This window comes from Benincasa hispida, chromosome 9, assembly GCF_009727055.1.
Source record: "Benincasa hispida cultivar B227 chromosome 9, ASM972705v1, whole genome shotgun sequence".
Lineage (NCBI taxonomy): Eukaryota > Viridiplantae > Streptophyta > Magnoliopsida > Cucurbitales > Cucurbitaceae > Benincasa > Benincasa hispida.
In genome coordinates this window covers 3,359,479-3,380,170 of record NC_052357.1, presented here as the reverse complement: position 1 = coordinate 3,380,170, position 20,692 = coordinate 3,359,479, and the positions used below count along the sequence as shown (strand labels likewise).

General features: G+C 35.2%; 2 protein-coding genes across 3 annotated transcripts; both read left to right on the top strand.

Annotated features, from left to right (window-relative positions):
• The first annotated feature begins 10,012 nt into the window (after window positions 1–10,012).
• LOC120087355 (ATP-dependent DNA helicase DDX11) lies at window positions 10,013–16,050 on the top strand. 2 transcript variants are annotated; one of them, XM_039044345.1, is made up of 9 exons: window positions 10,013–10,246; window positions 10,843–11,469; window positions 11,548–11,636; window positions 12,843–13,196; window positions 13,478–13,771; window positions 13,853–14,098; window positions 14,172–14,393; window positions 14,595–15,159; window positions 15,587–16,050. In XM_039044345.1, the coding sequence occupies exons 1-9, from the start codon at window positions 10,111–10,113 to the stop codon at window positions 15,796–15,798; spliced, it is 2,745 nt and encodes a 914-aa protein (XP_038900273.1). In that variant the 5' UTR covers window positions 10,013–10,110; the 3' UTR covers window positions 15,799–16,050. The 2 variants fall into 2 exon arrangements, with proteins under 2 accessions (XP_038900273.1, XP_038900274.1); XM_039044346.1 differs by lacking the exon at window positions 10,013–10,246 and having other exon boundaries at window positions 11,422–11,469; window positions 12,859–13,196.
• Window positions 16,051–17,768: 1,718 nt separating this feature from the next.
• On the top strand, window positions 17,769–19,161 carry LOC120087356. The gene is made up of 2 exons (XM_039044348.1): window positions 17,769–17,904; window positions 18,001–19,161. Exon 2 carries the CDS (start codon window positions 18,333–18,335, stop codon window positions 18,963–18,965), a length of 633 nt encoding a protein of 210 aa, XP_038900276.1. The 5' UTR covers window positions 17,769–17,904; window positions 18,001–18,332; the 3' UTR covers window positions 18,966–19,161.
• Window positions 19,162–20,692: the final 1,531 nt, after the last annotated feature.

Below are 20,692 nucleotides of genomic sequence, written 5' to 3'. Positions count from 1 at the left end.
GCATTTACTCATATCCAATAAACTAAGATCCGTGATTATTTCATGTAAACTTAAGCATGTATGTGAGACATACAAGTGAACCATGCCTTAAGTAATAACCTAAATGGTCTGTAGTATAAGTATAAATGAGGGATACCTTATCCTGGTGACACTACGAATATGGCCCGCTTTGTAGATAGTTACAAGTGTTGTAACATGCTACAAATGGTCTAATCCTGACCATTCATGTAGAGGCATGCGAGCGGGGATGTCTTATACAAAGAGTTTGTATAAGACCACACCACGAGATGATTAATATCTTTATATAACACCGTTGATAATTGAGACTTACATTTCACTAAAACGACCATAGGTGACATTAGGGTTGGCAAAAAATCCTGAGGGGGCAGGTCCCCGTGGGGCCGTGACCTGTTCGGGTCGAGGATTCCCCAGTTTGACTGAGGATGGGGTCAAACCGAGGAAAATTTTTGGGGCTCTGTCCGGGGATGGAGACGGTATCCTCGCCCCGATAGGGACCTCGATCCCGACCCCACGATTTGTTATATTTATATTTTATAATATATACTTTATACAATGTTATCAAAATAATTGATTTATATATATGTTTATAATATGTAGTATTGGAGCCCAAACTCTAACTCTAAGCCCAAGAAGTTAAGCTTAAACTTAAAAACTAAAAAAGCCCTAAATTAAACATATAGTGTTCAACCCAAACTTTATAATATGTAGTGTTCAACCTTCTCCATCAGTCCATTTGGGCCAGTTTGACTACACTTTTTGGGGGTCATCAGATGTTACATCTTCTTCCCTTCTGTTTTGCCGACTGCCAATCCGACTCCTAAGCCCAAAATGGAAGTGAAGTGTCCTACCCTACCTACCGAGTACCATGTCGTGCATCTTTGTGAGTCCATGAGCCGAGTGTGAAGGAAGACCGAAGCGCAAAGGCGAAGTGTGTCCATTCAAGACTGTCCATTTGAGTTTCGAGTTCCGAGTGAAGACTGAAGGCGAAGGAAAAAGAACTTGGGCGTTGGGTGAAGACTGAAGGCGAAGGAAGAAGAACTTGGGTGTTGGGTGAAGACTGAAGCCGAAGGCCTTGGGTGTTGCATCTGCCGTCAGCCGTGAAGTGAAGAAGAACTATCGTCCGACTTCCGAGTTCAAGCCTGTTCGTTCAAGACTGTTCGTTCGAGTTCGAGCCTATCCATTCGAGATTGCTTTCAAGACTGTCCATTCGAGTTCGAGCTGCTGCCGTCCGTTTGAGTGGCAAGATCTAGAAAGAATTTTGATTGTTTTGTTTTGTTTTTCATTTGAAAAAAAGAGACTTTGTGCTATTTCGAGAGGCGAGATTTTTCCATTCAAGGCTTCAAGCCACTGTCGTCTGAGATCTGTTGCCGTTCAAGCTGGTAAAAATTTCCTTTCATTCTCCTGTTTGGCCGTTTGATATTTTTTTCGTTGTAAATTTAATCCCTCAAATTTAAATTTTATAAATATTAGTAAATAATATGTTTGAAAAGTATGTTTGTGTATGTTTGAATGCTCTGAATTTTAGGCTTGAATATGTTTGAATGCTTTGAATTTTGGGGTTTAATATGTTTGAAAAGTATCTCCATAATTCTAATTCTTGAATTTTGGGTTGAATATGCTTGAATTCTTTGAGTCTTTTTGAATGCTTTTGGCGTTTGAATTTTAATTCTAAGACATTGTTTGAATGCTTTGAATTTTGGGGTTGAATGCTTTGAATATATTTGAATGCTTTGAAATTTAAGTCCAAGTCTAACGAGGGTTTTTTAAATTAAATCTTTAGTAGGTTGAAAACAATGTCTTCATCACCTTCTACAAATAAAGATTCTCCAAGTCCAATTCCAGATTCAACCCCAAATTGAACTCCAAATTGAACTGCATGCTCTTCAAATGATGATAATTTGAATGTTGATAATTGTGTTATTCTTGGTGAGGATATTGAGAAAGGATCTTTAAAGAGGAGATTGACATTGGTTGTTTGAAACCATTTTAAGAAACAAAAAATAGATGGAGTAAACAAGGCAGTTTGTAATTATTGCAAACAAAAATTAGGGGGTGAAAGTAAAAATGGAACCAAATATTTGTATGACCATATTAAGATATGCCTATATAAAAGACAAAAGGACATACGAAAGTCCCTATTGAATCCTGATAGAGAGAACAATATATTGAGTTTATATAAACTTCGATCAGGAAGCTGCAAAAAAAAGCATTAGCTAGGATGATAATAAAACATGAATATCTTCTCTCAATATTGAGCATGAAGGTTTTAGGGAATTTTGTAATATCATCCAACCATTGTTTAAGATGGTGTCAAGAAACACAATAAAAAAGAAGATTTTGAAAATTTATGAGATTGAAAAGTTGAAACTCATGATATTGTTGAATGAGATCAAGAGAAAAATTACTCTTACAACGGACATGTGGACTTCCAACCACCAAACAAAAGGTTATATGGCTGTCACTGCACGTTTTGTTGATGATAGTTGGGTTTTACAAAACAAAATAATCAGGTTTATATATGTCCCTTCTCCACACACTTCTGAGATGCTTCATGAAGAAATAATGGAATGTCCGTTAGACTGGAATATTGATCGAAAATTGTCATTTGTAATTGTAGATAATTGTAGTAAAAATGACTCTATGGTTAATATGCTTGTTGATAGTTTGTGTAGAAACTTAATATTGGATGGGAGTTTATTTCATATGCGGTGTTGTGCTCATATTCTGAACTTAATTATGAAAGATAGGTTGGCATTGATAGGAGATGGGATCAAAAGAGTACGTAGTAGTGTGTCTTTTTGGGGGCATACACAAAAGAAGAAGGAGAAATTTGAGGACACTGCTCGTCAGTTGAATGTTTATGATGGTCAGATGTTGAGCCTTGATTGTTGTACTAGGTGGAATTCTACATATTTTATGTTGGTCACTGCATTGAAGTACAATGTTGTTTTTTATCGATGAAAACAACGAGAACCAAAGTACAAGTGTCTGCCTTGATCAAGATTGGCAAAAGAGATATGTGAGAAACTGAAAATATTTCATCACGTGACTGAAATATTTTTATGAATCCATATATCCTACTGCTAATATTTTTTCCCAAAAATTTGTAAATTGAAATTGGCTATTTCTGAGTGGACGAATTCTGGCATTCAAGAGATAAGAGACATGGCTTTAAATATGATTTCAAAGTTTGATAAGTATTGAAAGAAAATTCATGGGGTAATGGTCATAGTTGTAGTTTTAGATCCACATTACAAATTGAAGTTGATTGAGTTCTACTTCCCTAGAATTTATGGAGATAGTTTTTTTCTTGAAGTGGAAAGGATTAAAAAAATTTGTTCAGATTTGGAAACAAAATATCAGCTGAACCATGAAGGTGAAGGTGATGATTATCACTCTAAGATGAAACCTCACAGAATATAGAATTTGATGATTTGAATGATTATGACTTGTTTGTATCAAATTTCAATAATATGAATCAGAAGCAACAGTTTGATGCATATTTGGATGAACCTGTCTTACATCGAACATCTGATTTTGACATTTTGAGTTGATGAAAATTGAATGGTGTCAAGTATCCCATTTTACAAGAAATTGTAAGAAACATATTAGCCATCCCGTTATCTAGCGTTGCATCAGAGTCTTTTAGTACCTGTAGTAGGATTGTAAGCCCACATCGTAACAAACTTCATCTGAAGAAGATAGAAGCTTTGATGTACGCTCAAAATTGGATTGCAACTGAAGTTTTGACAAGTTAGTTTATTTATTTTGTTTTTACCTCTTTTTAGCATTTAATATATTAATAAATATTTTCTTTTATTACAAATATGTGACAATATAAAGTACTAGCACGGGAAAAGAAATGGTTAAACATTTAGCAATTATTTTAGAAGATGCAGATGATTCTAATGAAGATGGCGACTAAGGTATGCTCAAGGATTAACATTATTTTCTTATGACACTTTTTATTTTTTGTGGTCTATTTTTTTTTTTTTGTGATATTATTTGTTAATTATATTTTAAATGTAGGAATGAATAATACTCACAACTAAGGATGGGATGATGCCAAGAAAGGAGAAAGATTTGAATGTGAAGTCATCGGTGAAGAGAAAAAGACGAGCAATTTATATATTTTAAATGTAAAAGACATTTGCCTTTAATTGACTTCCTTATTCAAACTTTATTTAATTTTAAGTTGTAAACTTATTTAATAGATTTTTCAGCTTTTAAATTGTGTTTATTTTCATAGATTAGTTTATTATATTTTATTTATTTTTTATGGACTAGTCAAATTTTAAATAAAATCAATTGAATTAAAAAAAACGAGGAATCCGATAAACTTATTTAATGGATTTGTGAGCTTCTAAATTGTGTTTATTTCATAGATTAGCTATTAAATTTTGTTTAGTTTTTGTGAAATAATCAAATTTTAAATCAAATTTTAATTAAGAAAATGGGAATCCCTGCGGGAAACTAGTAGGGGAATCCCTGCAGGAAAACGGGGAATGGGGCCTCGCGGGGACCCCATTTCCTCTGACAAGGAATCCGTGCCCCCGTCCCCGCCTTCAAATGGCAAGACGGGGGCGGGGATGGGGGAGAATTTCCCACACGAGGCCAGGGACGGGGGATGTCTTGCCTCGCCTCGGTCCCGTTGCCAACCCTAGGTGACATGATCTTAATCATAAGTGTTTTGGGAACTTCTGCCTATGAGGGCAATTTTTTTATTAGTATGGGTGAGAGTGGCTAGATTGCCAACTCAAAAAGCCTATCTTTTTGGGGATTCGTCTAATTGGGGAGTTGGGAATTCAGTTACAAAAGATGTAATTCACTTCTTCTCCGAAGTAGCAGTAAGTAGATAAATCGCTCCCTTAAGGGCTGATTCCAAGTCTTGAACATAGTGGCCGCACCATCTCTTTGGAAGAGAGGACTCAGTCATAGTAGGACTATGACTGATTGTTCATTAGAGAAATTAGTGATACTTAAGGAGTTAGATGTAACTACAGGGGCATAACGGTAAAATGGCTTAGCTGTACTTACGAACGATTTGTGAAGGGTTATTGCACTGTTGATTGGTTAATATTGACACAGAAATATATCTGTAGTGCGAATAGTACAGTTGTCGGTCTTTAGTAGTGTGCCCGACAATTAACAGATGGTGGATCTCGTGACTAAAGAGTTTAGTCAGTTGTTTACGTACCGTTGGGGCTTCAAGCTACAGGTCCATAAGGGCCCCTTGGTAGCTTAGTGGGTTCAAGTTGAGAATCAGATTTTAAGTTAGTTTGAAGTGTTCAAATTAACAAGAGGTCACTGCCATCTCACGACTTGGATTCGAACCAATCAAGCTACTTGCCCGCATTAATGTTACCAGCTCCTCTCTGCGTACTAAATCCGGAATCAATGCAATTATATATGATATAATTGGTGTGATGTATGAGATATATTATTTGGAGGAATTAATGTAAATATGATTTACATTAAGTACCATAAAATAGAAAAAGAACTATGGTTTATATGTTTCATGAGATGAAATATTAAAACTATAGGTTATAAATATAATATGATAGGTTGGTTATCATATTTATTTATAATATATTAATTATATGATAATTAATTCTTTTTCTCTAATAACCGATTGAGTAGGAGGTTATTGGAAGTTTTATGGTAACCGTGAGATAAAAGGAAAATAGTTTTCCAAAATTTAGTAGTTGTTTCATTCGGAAATTGCTTATAGAAAAGGGCTATCAAGTAAATTGTTTTACTAAGCGATAGTCGTTGAGAGACTAAACGATCGTTTAGAGTTGACTATACGATAGTTACTCAACTGATCGTTGCTATACGATCGAGTACATCGTCTATGCGATAGACAATATTTTATCTCCCACTTACTCGATCGTAAACCTCCTCTCTTCCTCAAGCCAAGATCATACAGAACCCACAACTCCTGGATTTTCACACCGAGAATACCAAGGTAACACTTGTGGTGTTGTCTTTACTCTGTTCGTGAATCGAGTTGGACTCGATTGGGTTTGAGGAGCATTCAGACGTTCATAGAGGCTGTGTTCGTTGTTCGTGTTGTTCTGTTCTTTGCGTTCGAGTGTTGCTGTGGATGCATTGTAGACTATTCGATGGATACAAGTTCTTCAAAGGTACGCATACTCTATTCCTTGAATCACCTGTAACATGCTGTAATTTCTATATATATGCACGACCTGTTAGTTTCCATTTTAGACTGTAATTGTTTGTGTTCAATTTGAATGGAATTTGGAACGATCCCTTCCGCTGCTCATGGAAATCCCCATTTTAGATTTCTTTCACCATAGTCCCTTTAGGTTGTATCTTGAACATGATCCATGTATGTCTTCACATACAGTTCAAAACTCATAAAGCAATCTTGGTTGTTAATTTATTAAATTTAGGGTTATTAAGACAAAATAGATAAACAACACAAACAATAACATTTATTGAATTAACATCTATAACTCTTTATTGATGACGGTCAATAATATTTACTATCTACGAATTTTAGGGCATAAAACCCAACAACATTTCCCATGCACAACCAAACATAGTCATAATTGATTCCTGGACATCCTATTCATAGGTATCCGATTCTCAGGTATTCTTTATTTCCAGGTATCTATAAAATCTTAAACCAAATGACCCCTAAGGATAAAAAAATGGATAATTATTTTTTGAATAATTTGAATTGTTCAAATTATTTGAGGGAATTAAATTTGTTAATTATATTAATTTGATTAATAAGTATAATGTATGTTGATACATTATAGTATATAGTTAATTATAAATATGATTTATAATTAAAACTATATAATATGTGCGAGATAAATATTGATTCAAATATTATTTATATGAATGAGATTTATATAAATACTATAGGTTAAAAGTAATATGAATAAGACTCATATTAAAACTATAGGTTATAAGAGAGAGTTGTATTTAATACAATTAAGCTGCATAATATATGGTTTATTAATTAATAGTTAATTAATCAATCATATGTTATATTATTAATTTTATTAATATTATATTATCAATATAATATTATTATAATGAAATAATTCCCCATTACAGGAAAGTTATAGCTGCATGTATAGGAGAGAGTTATGGTAACTCCTTTCCCTCCTTTTTTATTAGTCTGTTGTGAATCGATAGATTTGTGATACGTGAAAAGTCTACAGAGAACTCTCTCAAAAGGAAAAAAAAAAACTATCTCAATTTCCTGTCAAATCTCTCTGCCTTTCCCTTCTTCCAAAAGCAAAAGGAGATCATACACTTCCCATCTCTTGTCCTAAGAATAATAGAGGCTCCAAGTAGTGGTGTCCTGTTCATTGGAAAAATTGTAGTATTCGTGCTATTTTTGTCGAAGGAAGGAGTTCCTGTGTTCGTGACACGTGGAGAGGATTTTCATGAAGAAAGAGTTCTACAAGGATGAGTAATTTCTACTTCTCTTTCTATCAAATTAGAAAGCATGCTTATAAGATTAATTTTTATATTTGTCCTATTACAATTCTATAGGAATTTCTCTATGGTTTCAAATTGAATTTTGATTGCATGACATTCACGCGCTTCCGTAAAGGAATTTCATTCCTTCATGTTCCCAGTCTTTTGGTCGTAGCAGCTGCTAAATAATGGCTCATTCTTTAGACAGATGATAAAAATGCATTTCTCAACGACACTCTATTTGAGGAGGTATATATAAAGCTGCCAACTGACATATTTCCTCCACCTCAGAAAGTTTATCTTCTTCACCGTACACTATATGGGCTAAAATAAGCTCCACAAGCTTGGTTTACAACTTTCATTCCACTATCACCCAACTCAGGTTCACCTCTAGCTTTTATGATTCTGCACTTTTTACTCATCAGAATCGACATGGTATCGTTCTTCTCCTTTTGTGTATCGATGGCATGATTATTACAAGTGATGATCCTCAAGCCATATTAGATCTGCAATGTTATATGGGAAAGCACTTCGAGATGAAGGATTTAGAAATATAAATGATGCACGACAATGTTATTATGCATACAAACATATATTATAGCAGTTATATTATATGATGCATGAACATGCTATAAAATAAATCATGCAATTATATTCTATTTTATAATATTCATCACACAATTATTTTATTGGCCTTCAGGTCATATCTTGCTTTAATGGATACTACTTGTCTCAAACAAATTATACTTCTGATCTCTTGGCTTGATCTAGTATCACTGACTTTGTCACATCATTAACACTTTTGGATTTGAATGTTCGTCTGACTCCTTTTGATGGTGTTCCTTTTGAATATCCCGCCCTTTATCAGCAACTTGTTGGTAATCATATCTACTTGACTGTGATTCGTCTAAATATTGTCTATGCAGTCCATGTTCTCAGTCAATTCATGGCAGCTCCTCACACTATACATTTCACTATTGTGCTTCACATTCTCCGCTATATTAAAGGCACTCTGGGTCATGGCCTTCAGTTTTCTTCACAACCTTCCTTGGTTTATTTGGATACTCTGATGCTGACTGGGCTAGCAATCCTACGAAATGACGATCCATCATAGGTTATTGCTTTTATCTTGGTGTTTCTCTCATTTCCTGGTGTGGTAAGAAACAAATTGTTGTTTCTTATTCTAGCACAAAGTCTAAATATCATGAGCTAGCTGATGCTACTTCAAAGGTGATATAGCTTTGTTGGCTCCTTGCCGATATGGGAGCCCCTCAACACTCTCCCGTATTCTTTATTATGACAATCGCTGTGCTATTCAAATTGTTCATAATGATGTTTTTCATGAAAGAATGAAGCACATCAAGAATAACTGTCATTTTGTCGATATCATCTTCAGAGCACTACCCTTTGTGTACAATCCATATCCACTACCGAGCAACCTACTAACGTCTTCACCAAAGCTCTATCTCTTGCTCGCTTCAGTCCTTTACATTGCAAACTCAAGTTGATCTTGACTCTACCATCTTGAGTTTGAGGGGATGTTAACATAATTGTATATTTTAACTTAATTTTATGCCAAATAGAACATTTTATTGTTAAGATTTGTTATCTATTTTCAAATGTTTCTCTATGTATATTTAATCATGTATTATCTCTGTAATTGTGTGGTATATTATTTCATAGATACTGTGAAAGGTGTTCTACCGTAGAATTCCTTTAAAAGTATTAAAAGAACATATAGATGAGAGATGAAAAATCGATACAAAAAAAAAAAAAAAAACATGGATGACATATCTTCTTCAACCATACATTGTTCTATGCGAAAGGTGTTCTATCATAGTATTCCTTTAGAAATATTGAAAAACGAATGGATGAGAGAGATGGAAATTTTGTACTAAGAAAAATATAAATGACATATCTTCTTCAATGATAAAATGTTCTACCATTTTGGAAGGATTGAAAAATGTATAGATGATATCTTTGTAAAATGTGGGTAGTTATTCAAATGAGATGCTTGACTCAAAAGATGTTTTTGATTCATCGATTTGTGAAATGCCTCTTAAATAGGAGTTGAGGGTAAAATGAGAATAAAATTGAAAATGGAGGGTTCTCTACATTTTATCCATTTTAATATAATATAGATTTTGCAAACCTAGAGACTAAAGTGTATATTTTAAAACTTCATAGACCAAATAGATATAACTGTAAATATGGGGGACCAAAAATGTATTTTGTCGTATATTTATTTATTTTAATATTATATTTGGTTGATATCCGATTCCCACTGTTGCCTAACCTCAATTTTACAATAATATTTAGATTTTCAAAAGAAAAATTATTTCAAATGACAAAACTGTTGAATATTTACAAGATATAGTAAAATTTTAGAACCATCAATGATAGACACCTATCAATTTTTATCATTGATGATTTTAAAATTTATTTTAGTTACCTTTTTCAAAAGGTAACTAAAATAAAATAAATTTACATGAAATGCACCTTGAGAATATGGCGTATAAAAACGGCAGAACTTCGCGCCCTACGGCAACTGAATGAAACCAATAGAGAAAAGGCGCGAAAGGGTTCGGCTGCCTTGGAGCCTTGGACTGTGGCCGTCATTCGAAGAAGATGGAAAAAATCGACGAAATGGAACCCGAATTTCCGGCATTTCCTTACAAGCCTTACTCGATTCAGTTTGATTTCATGAAGGCGCTGTATAAATCTCTTAACAAAGGCGGAATCTCCATGCTTGAAAGCCCCACTGGTCTGTCTTCTTCTTTCTCTTTCTGAGTTCGATCTGTAGCTTTTGGTCTGATTCGGATGGGGAATGGATTAAACCTCGAACAGCATTTTTCGCTCTTGTTTCATACATTACGAGATTCTTTTTTCCATTACTGCGATCTACTAGTACTGGTTTATGATGCTCAGTTGTGGTTTCGTGATATTTGAATTGTTATGATTGTAAAAGTCTACCAACGATAACCTTACTTGAGAATTATAGGGCCCCATTCTGAGCCTGGGTGAATTCACCTCTATACTTATCGGAACAATGCTCTAACTTGAAGTCTACGATTCATGTGTATCTCTTGCTTTATTCTTGGATAAATTCTTACTATTGTTAGATCAGAAATCTGAGTGGATGGAGGAAATGCGGCATTTTCTCGGGAGGAAGAACTGAGATAAAATTAGTTGCATTTGATAATTTACAGTGTTTGTAAAGCTCGAGGGGGTATTTGCTAGTGAGAATTCAGTTTAAGAAAAAAATTATTTCATCCTGTCTCATTTAGCTGCAACGTCTTCTAGTAAGAAAATAAATATTTTCTTTCTATTTCTTGATTGAAACTAATTCTGTTGCTAAAGGTACGGGAAAAACTCTAAGCATCATATGTGGCGCTTTGCAATGGGTGGCTGACCAAAGGAAGAAACAGAATAGTGAGATACAAGATGGGCCCGACAAGACCAGCACAAATCAAAAACAGTTTAATTCAGATGACGAGCCTGATTGGATGAGGAAGTTTGTTGTAAGTCAAGACCATTACAATCAGGAGAAGAAGAGTAAAATAAAAGAATTTGGTGTGGGATTAGGAAGACATAAGAAAGAAGGTCCCAAGGATAATCATCAGAACTTGTTTTCACAAGAGGAGGAAGACCATTTGGTTATGAGGGAAAAAAAGAATATGCAGACTCCAAATGATGGTCTGGAGATGGATGATCAAGAGTTTTTGGTGGAGGATTGTGGAAGTGAAGATGAAGTGGCTCTTAGTAGTGGGAAGTCAAAGAGGAAGGTCAATGGGGTTTCAAACAGTTCATCTAGTGATGACGAAGAGGAGCAAGAGGAATTTAATGAAGAGAAGTTGAAAGTTTACTTTTGTAGTCGAACACACTCACAGCTATCACAATTTATAAAGGAGTTAAGGAAGACTGTCTTTGCAAGTGAGTTGAATGTCATTTGCCTGGGTTCTAGGAAAATCTTTTGTATTAATGAAGGTATATATATCTTCTGGCTTTTGTCTATTGTGTTTGTGTGTGTGTTTGTATTCCTTACATTACTGATACATGTTTCAGAGGTGCTCAAACTTGGTAATGCAAGTCACATAAATGAGCGATGCTTGGAGCTTCAAAAGAAAAAGACTACTGAGACATCCAAAGCCAAGGTATGAGATGTTCTAGTAATCAGCAGTAGATAGGAACTTGTTTTCATATAAACAGTCTGTAAGGGCAAAGTCCTCTAGCAAGTTTGTTTTCTTGCAATTTTATGGGGTGTTTGGCTTGAAAGAAATAGTAGGATTTTTCAAGGGGTTGACTGCCCTCAAAATGTTCATTGGGATAATTTAAGGTTTAATACTTCCTATTGGGTGGAGGCCTCTTAGACCTCTTGTAATTATTTGTTAGGGGTTATTCTTTTGGATGGGAAGTCCTATTTACAGGTTTGGCTCTCCTATCTTGTATGCCCTTGTATATTCAATGAAAGTTAAAAGAATACTTATCAAAGTCGAGATTGTGAAGACTCCACCTTTGCCAAGTTATAATCACTAAAGAATAGTAGAATACCTTTAAAAAACAGTGCCCGTTTACAGACTTCTCACTTATACACAGTCGAAAACTATGAAAATAAGTGTGTGTGTATTTGGCAATTATGAGGATTTTTCTTCTGAGAATCATTTGATTTATAATTTGGTTTTGCTCATTATTCTAGCTATTACCATCTTGCTACTAGTAGTAGAATTTGGTCCACATTGTAAATAACATGCGCATATTTGATTTAATTAACTATAGTTTGTCACACACTTTCTTTTTTTTCTTTTATCTTTTTTAACTAGAAACTAGGAAGGAAAATCGAACTGATAAGAAATGGTGAAATATATACTTTTTCATTGATCTTTTGAAACATGGGTACTTTTAGGTGGTATGAAATGCAAACTTTTTCATCAGCCACCTTGCTTGCTAAATAATTTAATTGGATTCATCCTTACTTATTCTAGGTCTCCATCGTTTTATCTCCTGAAATCATTTGTTTTCTAGTTTTATAGAATTGGTTGCCACCATTTTGTATATACGCATGTGTTAGGAGTGCAAACAAAATTCCACATTGATTAGGGAAAGGAATGATCATGGGTATATAAGTGTGTACAATTATCTCTATTGGTATGAGGCCTTTTGGGTGGTACCAAAAACAAAGCTATGAGAGTTTATACCCAAAGTGGACAATATCATACTACTCTAGAAATATGTGGAGATCCGTTGTTCTTATCGGCATGCACTCTCTTCCATTTTTAAAGAACAATGTTAACAGCACGTCCTATCATTGGATTTGGAGATTTCTCGGTTCACTATGAACTTATGGTTACATCCATTTACAGAAGTTAGGTGGTGCAGGAAAAATGTGCCGGACCAAGGCTTCTTCTGGGTGTCCAATGCTTAGAAACCCAAAACTGCAAAAGAATTTTAGGAGTCAGATATCTCAAAGAGGAGCCTTAGACATTGAAGATCTTGTTCACCTTGGAAGAAAGGTGGGAACGTGTCCTTATTATGGCTCCCGAAGTTTGGTCCAGGGTGCTGATCTTATTGTCCTACCTTATCAGTCTCTTCTATCAAAATCATCCCGTGAATCTCTTGGCCTTGTTTTGAAGAACAGTATTGTAATCATTGATGAGGCGCACAATTTAGCTGATTCTCTCATCAGCATGCATGATTCGAAGATCACTTATTTGCAGGTATGGTTACCAGCTTTATTGAATTCAGTTATTCACTGCAATTTTAAAATTTTGATAAGAACTAAAACCATGGTACCTGGTTATTTAGTCTTGTTAAGTGTTTTTGGAGTTCTAATCCTTGTATAGAATCGATTACCTGGTGTCCCTTTCTAAGTCCTACAATCAGTACCCAGTGGGGAATAGCTGTACAGAGACAGAAAAAAAATAACCATAGAATTTTAACAGAACTGGTTCCAAGTACCTTGTTTCCTTTTGTAACAAATTTCCCAACTTTCTTACAGCTGGAGAATGTGCATCACCACATGGAGAGGTATTTTGAAAGATTTTGCAGTCTTTTGGGACCAGGGAATCGGAGATATATTCAAACTCTAATTATAGTTACTCAGGCTCTCCTTAAACTCTTACACAATGAGGAAGCGTCTTATGTGGAACCTTGTCAAAGTAATAGTACTGGAAAAAATGGTACTTTGGACTATTCAATGGCTATAAATGATTTTCTCTTCTCTCTCAACATAGATAATATCAACTTTGTAAAACTGCTACAGTATATTAAGGAAAGCAACATCATGCACAAGGTATATCCTTCTTATTTACTAATTATATCCACATATGTTGAATGATTCTTCTTATATTGGGTTAAGATGTAAATTTTCCAGGTTAGTGGATATGGAGAGAGAATTATTAGTCCAAGAAATGACTTGGGAATGAAAACTTCTGGAGAATGTTACGAGAAGGAAAGTACCCTCTCAAGCTTTAGGGCATTAGCTGACATGCTGCTATCCCTTATTAACTTTGATGGAGATGGAAAAGTGATCATCTCTAAGAACCGACCAACAAGCTTAGGGGAGCGTGGAGGATATATAAAATTTGTTATGCTTACAGGGGACAAGATATTTTCTGAGGTTCGCAAAAGAAGAAATTTACATCATGAATTTTGCGTACGATACCTTATTCTGAGACTAGTTAATCTTGTAGGTTGTAGATCAAGCACATGCTGTTGTTCTCGCTGGGGGAACTTTACAACCTATAGAAGAAACAAGAGAGCGACTCTTTCCATGGTTACCCTCTTCTCAGTTGAATTTTTTTTCGTGTAGTCACATTGTTCCTCCAGAAAGTATTTTGCCAATGGCTGTTTCCTCCGGTCCTTCGGGTCAGCCTTTTGATTTTAGCTACAACAGCAGAAGCTCATCTGCTATCGTAAGGAAATTACAGGCTTGAATTGATTTATGCCCATTTTTTTCTCACTCTATACCTTGTATTTTTCATGTTTTTGTATTCTTGTTGTTTTATTCCAGATAGTTAAGATATAAAGTAAACTTTTTCTTACTGTTCAATTGGTCAGCTTGTTTCCTTGTTAATTTTATGGTAGCTGATTGCTTTATGGCCCTGAATTTACAGATAAAGGAGCTTGGGCTTTTGCTTTGTAATTTAGTAACTGTGATTCCAGAAGGAATTGTTGTGTTCTTTTCTTCGTTTGATTATGAAGAACAAGTATATGGTTTATGGAAAACTTCAGGCATCCTTGACAGGATAATGAAGAAAAAATGTATATTTAGAGAGCCTAGAAAAAATTCTGATGTGGAATCTGTTCTTAAGGAATACAAGGAAAACATCGAGGCATTGTCCAAGAAGGATCCAAAACAAAATATTTCGTCTACTAGTGGTGCGGTGCTATTTGCTGTTGTTGGGGGGAAAATATCGGAAGGCATCAACTTAAGTGATGGGATGGGTAGGTGTATTGTCATGGTTGGCCTGCCCTACCCTAGTCCATCTGACATTGAGTTGATGGAGAGGGTGAAGCATATTGAAAATCTGGGGAATTCAAATTCTGTAAAGAGTTCGAAGTTTTATAATGAGGTTCCTAGTGGAGATGTTGAAACTGGTTTGGAGATCTTGAGAAGTTGCAAAAGAGGAAAAGAATATTACGAGAATCTTTGCATGAAAGCCGTGAATCAGTCAATTGGTAAGTAATGATTTCCATTTTCTTATTAAGGGAAACATAAGTTGTCTTCCAAAATGAACTATTGAATTGAATCGAGTTTTGGAGTTTGGATTGTCTTAGTGCCTATTACTGTCAGTTCAATTAGAGAATAGTCGACTTGGTGGTTTTGATTGAAATCACGGCTAGCATTTTAACTTCACTCTAACTGTGGTTGTTCAGTGATTATGCTTTATCCTTGACCACTTAGTTAACTGCAGCAATAAAAAAGTCTCGCCTAGATGAGATCTTGATCAGGCTCGGAATGAGTAATCCTGGCCACTGAATCAATAGTTTTCCCCAAGTCTTTAAGTCTTGTAGTGATAGTGTAGTGTTTTTTCTCTACTTGCAAACCATTGCACTTTCATCTTGTCTTTATCTAATGTCCTGCCTTCCTTGCCTTCTTTTACAGGTAGAGCGATTCGACATATCAATGATTATGCAGCAATTTTATTGGTTGACGTTCGGTATGCATCTAATTCTTCAAAAAGAAGCTTTTCGCATCCAGCTGACAAGCTTCCAAAGTGGATTAAGGACTGTCTTATTGCTTCAACTGAGAATTATGGTGAAGTCCATCGAAGGTTGCATCAGTTTTTTAAAGTTAACAGAAAGATGGGACAATGAATCAATAATACAAATTTATGTTAAATCTGTCTTTACTATTGGGGGCAGATACATATTGCCCTCCTTACTTTGAGAAAGGCACAACACAGACCCTTTCTTCACCGTTATTTTCTTTGAGCGATAATTTCGATTATGGCAGTCGGTCCCAGTAGGAAAGTTTAAATGAGTTGTAACCGAGATTTGCGATTGAATTGTGGGATCTGTGAAATAAGCCAACTTATACATGTATATATTGGTATCTTTCTTTTATGACAAACAATGCACTTCTAGCCCCTATTTATATTTCTTCCCAACAGATTTTAGTGATCATGGCTTTCTTCCATCAGTTCTATTAAGAGTTTTAAGATGTTTCAATAATGTGTACCAACTAAGAACCAAGTTGTTTAGCATATTGGATCTCTACACTTTATTTTGGGGAGCCTTGCTGGGTAAGTTTTGAGCAATAAGATCTAGCTTTGTTCTTTTGCATTTCACTGATGACATACTACCACCACTTGCATGCTTTGCCACACCTTTAGTTTGAATGACTACCTGCCTGATTTGTTTTCTTTTACCAAATAGATTACCAAGTCTTCACCTGCAGCATTTGACAAATCTTGCTATCATATCAAGCGACAGTTTGGCTATTCAAAAGCTCCGGATTATCTATTCTTTTCCGAGGTAACTAACCATTAACCATCAATTGTCATCCAATCCTTATTATTTTTATGAGGTGATTGATGGTTTCACTATAAAGAAAAACCCAGGTTCCAACTTAATAGGGATCGTTTAAGTAGGGCCTCTGAGCCCGGTCATTTCAGTTGTGCCTGAGTGTGGTCATAAGTAGTCAAAGTTAATAAATTCTCGTCAAAAAGTTGATTTGTGGTTTCTCTGAAAAAGTTATACAACGACTCCCTGCGTCTATTACTACTGCAAGATAGTAGTTTACAGTCGGGTGAGATTGGTTTAGGGGGTTGGATTCTGTTGCTTTTACTTAGAAAATGACTTTGCTCTGAAGATATTAGTGATGCACCTTATCCTATCATCAGCTGAGTGCCTTGGTAGTATCAATCTCTTTGCATTCTGGGGACCAAAGATACATGATACCTCACATAATTATGACCACGATTTTTCAACTGCATTAAATGAAATTTAATGCAGAATGTGTTGTGTTGTTCAAAGTTACAACTCTTGGCGTCCGTAGTTTTTACAAAAATTCACTAAATGAAATGAAATGTTATAGATATCTTGATTCAAATGCAATCATCCCTTGTCTTTATAATGTACCAAGTTCTCCCCAATCAAGCTTTTCTTTCGTTTATGACCCATCAAGTCGAGTCTGGAATTACGAACATTGTAAAATTTGGAATTGTCTTCAAGGTTGAGTTAGCACAACCCACTTAATATGCAAAAATAACTGCAATAGCTACTAAATTTCGCCCTGTTTTTTAGAGTCCCATGAAAGATCAATTGATCTTACTCCACAACACGTGCCTACGAGTAGTGACAAACAGTATTTTTCATTTCTTGAATTTTTTCAGAATATATGTTTTTTTTTTTTGGTTTAATATGTGTCGGTGGAGATTCAAACCTTCCATCTCTTAGTCGAGGATATAATAATGCTTAGTTGAACTATGTTCAAAGTTGTCAATATTTTTAGAATATTACATCACAAACAGGAAGATAGCGGTTTGAATATACAATCCTTCAAAGGAGGTAGAGATACTTTGCAATGTTCATATTGACATTTTCTTGATTGGTTGCCATTTTCTGTACCGGAATAATTTTTGTCACACTTTTTCTCTGTTTAAATTCTAAAGTTGTCTTAATTGCCATATTGTTTGTTAGGACAAAAAAAAAAAAAAAAAAAAAAAAGAAAAAGAAAGAAAGAAAGATAATATGCAGCGTACCTGCCATTCAAAATTTGATAATGGTGAATTGACTGTGCTAATTTGAATTAATCTTTCTGTTACATACTTGATTGAAAACAGGACTGTGAATTACCAAAAATGAATATTGTGGACAATTCCCCTTTTGTTCCATGTGGACACCTCTTTAATTTTTTTTGCTGGGACCATTTGCCAAATGGGTCCTTCATGGGCCGGGGATTGCCTTTACAACAGTTAGGTACATGTCAAACAGTGGATTTAATGTCATTACACTTTTAACACCCACCATCTTTAGCTTTGCATCTTAGTGAATGTCCTGCTCTTTACACTACAGGTAGTCAAAAACGAAGCATTCAAGCTCATGGGATTCCGTGCTACATATTATCAAAGTTGAAGCGGTTAAGGTTTTCAACTTTTAGAGAGGGAATGGCCCAAAAGGAAGGAGAGGAAGTTAAAGGCAAGACTTGGAATTTCCACCTGCTCTGGCTTTGTCTTTAGGTAACCACGAGAAACATGAATTGTCTCTTTCTTTCTTCTCTGTGTTGCAGAAATATTTAGTGAACAAAGGAAGAGAGAGAGAGGTAGAGAAGTTTCTTTCTACTTGCAAACAGATTGAGAGTTAAACAAAGTCCTTTGATTGTTGTACCATATTACAGCAACAACCAAATGCTGCTAAAAGAAACCATCCACAAAACCAACAACCTCTTCCATAAAACTCTTGAAAACTTCAAGGATTTTTTCTTCAAAGGGTTTCAAAAGCTGCAGAAACCCACTTCCTTGATCACCTTCTCTTGCAGCAAAGGAAAGCCACAACAACATACTCATCCAACGGATCGACTCTACATTGATTTTTACGATGAGTGGCAATCCACATTGCAAAAAGCCGCAAAGAGAAGCGTTGACGGTGGCAATGTGATGACGTCGAAGGAAAACGTGAAGCAAGAAGACACAAATGTTGCAAAACAAAGTCCTCCAAGGAGCAGACAAGAGAAAGTTGTGAAAGAGAAGAAGAAACCAGGAGCTTCCCATCTTAGAAAAGGTGATGTTAAAAACAGTAGTACAAGAAGTAATGGGTTAGTACAAAAAATGAAAGAATTGGAGATGTTGGATAGGGGTGATATGGAACAAGAATTGGATATAGAAGAGGCAATTCATTATTACTCTCGCCTCAGAAGTCCTGTTTATCTTGAAATTGTGGACAAGTTTTTCATGGACATGCACTCTGAAATCTCCGTTCCTGAGCCTTCTACTAGGAGTGTGAACAGCTCAAAGAGAAGACTGGGGTCCATGAGATTATAGATTTTTCATATTAGTGAACTATATCTTTTACCTATTTTTCTTTTCTTTCTTTTTGGAAAATTTGGTTTGATTGTATTTCCATATTTGTATTCCCCTATGCTTTCTTCTGAGAATATGCCCTTTTGTGTGATTAATGATCCTGATTTTGTTCATTTCTGTATAAAGTTTCCAATAAAATTTTGAAATTTATTGTGCATTTGGGTCTGAGAAGTCGAGCTTTACAATTCCTTGATTTGGTGTGCTTTTCTGCAATACAAGTCTAGGAAGGAGAAGAGTCTTTAAACAAACTTGATTGATTTGGAAAGACATTACATTATTACCACTTTACACCATGTTGCAAAGAGGGAAATTATATATATGATAGTGTATGTATTTGGGCCATGCTTTTGCATGGGGAAGTGCAAAGTTATGTACTTTCTTTAACTTTAATATAAATTCTATGATCCAAAAACAGCTCAAATGGCAATTCATCTCTATATGTTCTGTTTCTTGTACATTTCAATTTAACTGAAATTCTTGATATAGATCTTATTTGGAACGACTTTTTACGTGCATAGTTTTTTCTTATGTTAGTTAATCGCTTCAAACAGGCATATAATGTTTTAAAATTCAATTCGTGTGTACGGCATTTTAAATCCTAACCGGAAAAGAAGGAAATGGAGGATTGATCACATAGATCATATAGGATCCAGCAAATTCAGCAAAAATCATATTTATAGATTGAAGGAACATTGGATTCTATTTCAACATCATAAATATTGAATCTCGGTGAAAATTGAGTTTTAAAAGAAAATGCCTCTAGACTAAAGATAATTATAAATTTGAGTTTTAAAAAAAAATTGGCTTTTGAGAATCCCACATTGGTTAAGTTGGAGAATGCACTCTCCTTCTTATACTCCCATATCGGACCTTGGGTTTGGGCCTTAAGGATACCCATGTTTTTTAGGGTCTAAGGAGATAGACCAATGTGGGTTATGTCTTATCATTTTTTATTATGATTATTTTTAAATTATAAAAAAATTCTTAATTAAGTAGAGTTGGTCTTCCGCGCTCGTCCTTTTTTGGGCTGTTTTATCCTGGGGACAACGTGATAGTATCATTGACTGCTTGTACACTTGGGCAAAGCCGTGAAACGTCTTAAAGAGAGCGAGATTCGTGACTCAGCCTGTAATGAGCTTTTGTTTTGCAGTTTTCGTTCTTTGCTCGACCGCCACTTTCTGAACGGTTACTACTGTCCCGTTTTACCGTAAGAGGATTGTCGTTTCCAACAATTTTAAGACGTTCCATCTGCCAGTTCTGTAATGGCCATCATAAACAACAACGACATTATGACATCCGACCTCAATCGTCTATTATGGTTTGAAGAAGCTAACTTCAAACGGTGTAAGCAGAAGATGCTGTTTTTTCTTACGGTCAAGAAAGTTGTCGACGCTTGTACCACGGATAAGCCAACCGTCCCAATAGAATATCCAACTGAACAATAGATAAAAGAAGTTGTTGCTTGGGAGGAGAAAGATGTTTTTATGTAAGAATTTTATATTAAATGGTTTTACTGATGATCTGTATGACTACTACAGTACAATGAAGACAACAAAGAAAGTCTGGGATGCCCTGCAAAAGAAGTACGACACTGAGGAGGCCGGGTTGAAGAAATATGCTGACAGTTGTCATCTGCAAAAGATAGCCCATGAGATAATAAATGAAGGTATGTCTCTAGACGAACAATT